At 49.6% G+C, this 6,925-nt stretch overlaps 1 protein-coding gene across 2 annotated transcripts; it reads right to left on the reverse strand.

Moving 5' to 3' along the window:
• Window positions 1–1,242: 1,242 nt before the first annotated feature.
• On the reverse strand, window positions 1,243–6,715 carry ZNF691 (zinc finger protein 691). Of its 2 annotated transcripts, none has more exons than XM_055586164.1 (2): window positions 6,584–6,715; window positions 1,243–2,791 (listed from the first exon to the last, which is right to left on the reverse strand). In XM_055586164.1, exon 2 carries the CDS (start codon window positions 2,680–2,682, stop codon window positions 1,834–1,836), a length of 849 nt encoding a protein of 282 aa, XP_055442139.1. In that variant the 5' UTR covers window positions 2,683–2,791; window positions 6,584–6,715; the 3' UTR covers window positions 1,243–1,833. The 2 variants fall into 2 exon arrangements, with proteins under 2 accessions (XP_055442139.1, XP_055442140.1); XM_055586165.1 differs by having other exon boundaries at window positions 1,243–2,691; window positions 6,584–6,696.
• Between the last annotated feature and the right edge of the window lie 210 nt (window positions 6,716–6,925).

Raw genomic sequence — 6,925 nt, forward strand, 5'->3', positions numbered from 1 at the left:
ACGTGGCATGTGAGATTTTGGCTCCCCAGCCAGGATCGAACCCGCAGCCCCTGCAGTGGAAGCAGTCTTAAGCCACTGTACAGCCAGGAAGTCCCTGGCAACTTCTATTATTAGGGAGCAAGTTATACATACAAGTTGGGTGACTATATGTTTAAAATACTTTGTATGAAGATTTTCAAGGAGCAGGAAAATGTATATGAAATAAAAGTCCTTTGTAAACTGAAAAGGACCCTACAAATATCAGGGAATTGTTTGGAAGTCATGTTTTATGGTTAGAAAAAATAAAGGCACATCCCTTCCTGGGTGGGTGACAGGATCCCTTTGCAGTAGGTCGGGTCATCAGCTGTGCCAGTCATTCTGCCAGCTGGTGACAGATGAGGGCCCCTCACCCTGGAAGAACAGAACCCCAGAGTGGCCAGAGGCAGGGTTGGGGGGGTGGTGGTCTTTTCTATTTGTAGGAGGAAATCTGGGTGAACTCTATAAACTTTAATGCAGAAAACACTGAAAACTTGCCACATGGAGACAGGCCTTCAGAAGGGCAGGAAGCCGGACCTGACCTCTACCAAGCTGTCCCAACCTTAGGAACTAAACTGCTGCTAAGGGCAATGACTCTCTCTAGGTTCATCTTGTCCCACCCCTCAGCCCCTATTCCAAGTTCCTGTCATATTTCTTAGGCACAGAATAGTGTCAATCAATTATCAATTTAAAGTTGAAAAGGTTCTCATGCTTGGCACTGACGTCCCACAGAGCAAAGGGTCCAGGACTGTCTCAAGAGGCCACGAACCAGCTCCCACTTCCAGGAAATCACCTGGTCCCAGGCCAGCTCGCTAAGTGGCTTCTCCTTCAGAAGCCAACAAGGTGAATGTAGTCAAAGAGCCTCAGCTCAGAAACAAGGGAGACCCAGGTCTGAACGCTGGCCCTACCAACATACCCATGATGTGACTTCACAGCAAGTGATTTCACCTTTCCTCCCTTGTCTCCTCCACATACTCCCTTGCAGGCTGCTGCAAAACTAAATAAAGAATGGGAATGTGACCTGTAGCATCGAGGGCACACAGTAGATGCTCAATTAGTATTACTTCCCTCTCTCTCCCCTTCCTCCTCCCAGACCTCAGTCGGCTGCTTCCTTTTGCTTTTCAGAGCAGTCACCCGTTCTTTCTTGAAATTCAGCTCCCTTCCAGAGTGGTGGCCATGTGACCATCTCTCCACCTCTTTGATGCCCCCAAATAAGTACACAGGTCCTTTTCATTAAAGGGTTTTACTGCTAATCCTGGAGAAACAGATGCACGCTGGGCTGGGGGTGACAAGTCACAAACATGAGGGAATGAAAGGGTTTCCCTTTCATTCCTAAAGTAGGACCTGAGACCTCTTCTCCAGGCCTGGGAAGCCCCTTCCTCCCTGTCCAGCTGAGGCACAGTGGGTGGAATTAGTGGACCCCTGCAGTGCGCCCTAAGCTCAAGCAGTCCATACACAATACAGAGGCCCTCCAGACAGCGATGCTTATCTCACAGGTACTTCCTTAAAGGCCAGGAGAAGGTCACCCTAATGATATAAGCAAGAACTAAACCTACCCTATTTCTCTTTCACCCCAAGGAGATGAAACTAAGATGGAGTCCTCTGACTATCTACCACAAGAAATTGGCCTGGAAAAATGTAAAGATTTTTACTCAGAGTCCCTTCTCTGACTTCCTGGAGATTCTGGCTTCAGAGGCAACAGAAAACCCATCTCCAAAGTGGGAGAAGGGCTTGAGGTCAAGGGGGCAGCAGCGGATCCTAAAGGTCTTTCTACGCTATGCTGGGGTCCCTAGCTCTGTCCGCGCTCTCTCGGCCTCTTCAGCTGGACTCTCTCCCGGCCTGCTCTCCCCGGTGTGTTTTCTGGTGGCGGATGAGATTGGAGCTGCGGGAGAAATGCTTCCCGCACGCGGTGCACCGGTAGGGCTTCTCGCCCCTGTGGGTCCGCTGGTGCGCCCCGAAGTTGGAGATGTCGCTGAAGGTCCGCCCGCACTCGGTGCACTCGTAGGGCCGCTCGCCCGTGTGGGTGCGGTGGTGCACGCCGAAGCTGGAGCTGTTGCTGAAGCTCTTCCCGCACTCGCAGCAGATGTAGGGCGCGGGCTCCAGGTGGGTCCGGTAGTGCACCGCCAGCGCCGAGCTCTGGCCGAAGCTCTTGCCACAGAGGTCGCAGCGGAAGGGCCGCCGGCCCAGGTGGTCCTGCTGGTGCGTGGTGAGGTCCGCGTGCCGCCGGAAGCTCTGCTCGCAGTTGGGGCACTTGTAGTGCTTCTCCTCCAGGTGGATGCGCTCGTGCCGGATCCGGTTGGAGCTTCTGGAGAAGCTCTTACCGCACTCGGAACACTGGTAAGGCTTCTCGCCCGTGTGGATGCGCTGGTGCGTCCTCAGGTTGGAGGTGTTGTTGAAGGTTTTGCCACACTGGACACATACAAAGGGCTTCTCATCCACCTCGGGCCTCCGATGAGCAGAGAGGTCCTCCGGCTTTGCAGCAGAGACAGCGACTTCCTGCGTGGGCTCTTCTGGACGGGGCCCTTCTGGCCCCTCCGACGGGCTTGCTTGCCCAGGCTCTTTTTCCCCATCCGGTCCCTTGGAGTCATCCACTCTCCAGGGCTTATTACCCCGTTCCCCTTCCTCGGGCAGGTGCTGTTCTGGGCTCTGCTCCTTCTCACTGCCCATCTCTGAACCCTGAGGATGAACACAAATGGCCAACACCTTTATTCCATGGGTCAGGCCAGCCCCCAGCGAATCTTCTATCCTGGGTTGATTCTGTCCCAGTACATGATCCCTATAGAAAGAACCATTTCATTCCATTAACTGGAATACTTGGAAGAATGCCTTTACTAACTTCCAAGTGACAAACCTCCACAGATACGTAAAGTTACCCACCACAGCAAAAGGAAGGCCCCCAGCTTTGTCCACCCCCAAAAGATGTTATCTGTGAAATTTGCATAATGCCACTTATCTTACTACCACACTAAACCATGAGTCTAGACTCTAATTCACCTGCAAGTACAGGACCTTCCATTAGGGGGTGAGTTTGATTTTTCTGCCTAAGTTAACTGAAATTCCCATTGTTTAATCTTATCTGGAAAAATCTTCCTTACAAGTATCCCTCTATCTGCCTGCTTTCAAACTGAAAATAACAGAACCTCTAATTCCTGAGGCTCTCCTACTCACTTACAAGGCCAAGCTCTGAATCCTCTGAAGTGTTCTGCCACCCTTCCCTTTGCCACATCTCACCATAGTCTAACAAATAAAGGGTAACATCTGGGTCCTCCAAGATCCACTGTAGAGCCTGGACTGTGTCTGTTCTGCCTGGGCAGTGCCCACTTCCACTCACACACCCCACAGAGCAGTGCCTACACACACAGTCTCACACCACACACACAGTCATACTCACCATACACACACAGTCACTCTTACAACACACGTGCATATCATGCAATCACACCTACACAGCCACACACGTACCAATCACACACCATACACAGCCCTCCCATACAAAGCCCTCCCATACAAAGAACCATATACATGGCCACACCACCACACACCATACACACACGCAGCTATACGCTCACACCACACAGTCTCACAGGCACACACTGCCCCCTCTACCCCACTGCCCCCCTATTTGTGCATATGTCAGTAGATGCTCGCTAAGCCGCACAGACTCCTTTAGAGTTCCTACAGACACGGACGGCAAGTGAGGGAGAGAAATACTGACAAGAGGAGAGTGGTATTTCCTCGGAACCTTGAGGAAATAATGGCATTTCAAAAGGCAGAGTGGACTGGTGGAAATACCGCAGACTGACATGAACAAGGGGATGCGGGAGGCAAGCCCGGGCTATGACGGGACACTGACGACAGGGAATGAAAGATTGTTAATTCTGCATCCTTTGTGGAAAACAACAACAAACGATAATGAAAGGGACACCAACTACATTTAGGGCTGGGTCTCAGTGGTGACATATACTCTCTTTACAACTCTGCAAATTACTCAACCACTCTGAGCCTCAACTCCTGTATCACTGAAACTGTGATACCAACGGACACAGCAAGACTGTTAGAGGAAATGCCTAGCATATGCTCAGTGTGAAGTGTGGCATGTACTGGTCATTCAGTACAAGACAGCTGCGATTAACTGAAGACACTATATGCTAGCCCTGTAAAGAAGGCAAGAATGAAAAAGATTCCTTATATGATCTTGTTAAAAATTCAATTAAAAAAAATGGTACCGTATATATAATCTAAAATGTGAAATATGGACAGTACATTAAACCTTTAAGGAGTGGGGTGGGGGGATGGTCAGTAAACTTTTTCTGTAAAGGACCAGGGAGTATATATTTAGTAAATATTTGGGGTCATAGGATCTCTGTTGCAACTACTCAACTCTGTTGTTGTATCATAAAAGCAGGCGTAGAAAATCCGTAAATGATTGGGTGTGGCTGTATCCTAACAAAACTTTATTTCAAACAAAAGAAAGCAAACTATAATCTACCAATCTCTGTTAAGAGTGTTTCTTTTTTCAAGAATCTAGGTAAGTAATGTTTAAAAAAAAAAAAAAAAGGCTGCTTCACTTTCAAAACTGCAAAAAAAAAACAAACCCAGAAACTATTCCTTGATACTTAGTCACTATCTTCTGACCATCCCTTTAAAAAATTACAACCCCTCCAAAACGAAAAGTTAAAAATAAAAATTATAACCCCTTCCCCCACACTCAGTTCCCCCTTGCCCCATAGCATTTCTCACCTTCTAATGATCTGTTCTTTATGTCTATTATTTAGTATAAGCCTCCCCTTGCAAAACTTAAGTCCCATTAGGGCCAGGTTCTTTGCTTTATTCATTAATGTAAACCAAACTCCTAGAGCAGTGGCAGTCATACACAGTAGATCCTTAATAAATATTTACTGAATAAACTGAGTGAAGACCAGGCCTGTCTCCACAACCCATTTCATGCTTACCTGTGTCTATTCTCACCCACGATTCCTTAGCAATCTTTTAATTCCTGCCCATTTCCTCCTTTATGCACTCACAGAATCTTGTACTGGCTTTTATGGTGTTTTGCAATTATCTGTTTACATGTCTGTTCCCAGTATTAGTTTATTAGCAATTTGTGGGCAGGGACTGGTCATTTTAGTAATGTCTCCAGCACAAGGCCTGGTGCTCAAAATTTTTTAAGTATGAGTGAATGGATATGATCTTAATTTACCGCCTACTCCTGCCCATCCCACCTAGGGCTCCAATATCTCTCTCTATGCAATGAGCTACACGGCCTCCACTCATAACCAATCCCACTATACTGAGAATCCACAATATACGAAGCCCTGACTCTTCCCAGAGCTGAATGCGGAGTTGAATAAGAAGATTTAAGACTAGAGTCACCACCCTAAAAGACTTTACGGTACAGTGCAGCGTCATGGGCCCCCAACTCCAGAAACTGTCATACAAGTGTAGAAGGTTAAGTTCCAGGCGAAGCAAAGCAGGAAACTTGTAATTCGCCCAACGGCACACACCAAATGAGTGGCAGAACTGGGAGCCATGCCCATCGCTCCAAAGCCAGTGGTTTTAAGCGCTACACCAGTAATAAATACAGTCCCATGGGAGTTCTGATGACACAGGCATATCTCCCTGAAGAGTTCCGGGATAAGCAGCTTCATGGAAAAGGTAGTCTTTGAGTCTGGACTTGCAGGATGGATGAGCAAGACTGGAACTGAGAGAGATGGGGAACCCACCATCTACTAAGAAGACAGTGCCAGGTAAAGACGCATTTCCATATCACATTTCAGAGATTTGGGGAAAAGGGGACTCATGGGGTTTGTCTTCGCAGGAGGTTCAGAGGTACAGGGAGGACCACAGGTGGAAGGGACTGAGACGGTGTGGAAAAGGAACCAGATCTAACAAGTTAGAGCCAAGAAGATGGGCCTTGTGATTAGACATGCTGAAGGCCAAGGGCCTGGGTTAGATGGAAGGGACAAAGCTGGAAAGTGGTCTGAGGAGCCTTTAGGGTCATGTCAAGACTTGCAGGGAGGAAGGAAAGAGGGGAGCTTGGAAATATCAGAGGAAATGTGTGAAAGAACTGCGAACGGGGAGGTGGGGGTGGTGGATAAGGAGTCAGAGAGAGAAGAGGACCAAAACAGTCAGAGGGTCCGAGGAGACTGGTCAGGATTGGGAACCCGACTCAAGAAGCTGGGTTGTGTGCAGCCGGGCGGAGTCTGAGGTTGGAGCGGTCTACAGGAGCCAAGTTCAGAGCTGCCGGCCGGGAGTGGAGCCGGAGGGGTGGGAGAGAAGGAGAAGCTGACCCCAAAGATATGGTCAGTGGCAGCGGAACTGGGTACTCAAAGGCCAACAGAAGGGCGCGGAGGCAGGGGCTTGGAGCCAGATGTTGGCCATGCAGGCCGGGGGAAGGGGCTCCAGGAGTTGGGACGAGGGACCACAGGGCCCCGTTTGTTCCCCAGTGGGTCCGAGGAACAAAGCCACAGCCCCAGCTGCCCGGTGAGAGGAAAGGGACTAAGCTGAGAGTTCCCCGCGAAGCCACTAGCACCTCCCCACGGCAACCTCGGGCCCAACCCCAACCCACCTAGCTCCAGCGTCTCGCGGTCAGGAACAGTACCGCCTCACTGAGCCGGGGGGCGGAGCCGGAACCGGAACCCGGAAAGGATCCGCCCTACCTCTTCAGGATTGGTTCCTGAGGATTCCCTTTCCTTTCTACTGGCTGCCACAACGCTAGAATCCTGGGAGTGACCTGCTGGGAGTTGTAGTCCTGTGGAAGATAATAGGCTCGGAGAAGAAATTTGAGAAGTTTAGAATTTAGTGGTGGAGACTGGATTCCCTCTAAAGTCGAGGGCTTCCTGCTGCGCTCCGGCGTAAAAAGCCCAAAGTGTGGGCCACCAGTGTGGGAAGTAGTAGGCTATGTAGCGCT

The sequence above is a fragment of the Bubalus kerabau genome, chromosome 6 (genome assembly GCF_029407905.1).
Source record: "Bubalus kerabau isolate K-KA32 ecotype Philippines breed swamp buffalo chromosome 6, PCC_UOA_SB_1v2, whole genome shotgun sequence".
NCBI classification, from domain to species: Eukaryota; Metazoa; Chordata; class Mammalia; order Artiodactyla; family Bovidae; genus Bubalus; species Bubalus kerabau.

Excerpts from the sequence above, each read along its gene's own strand:
- ZNF691 (XM_055586164.1), bottom strand. The coding sequence starts at position 2,682 with ATGGGCAGTGAGAAGGAGCAGAGCCCAGAACAGCACCTGCCCGAGGAA.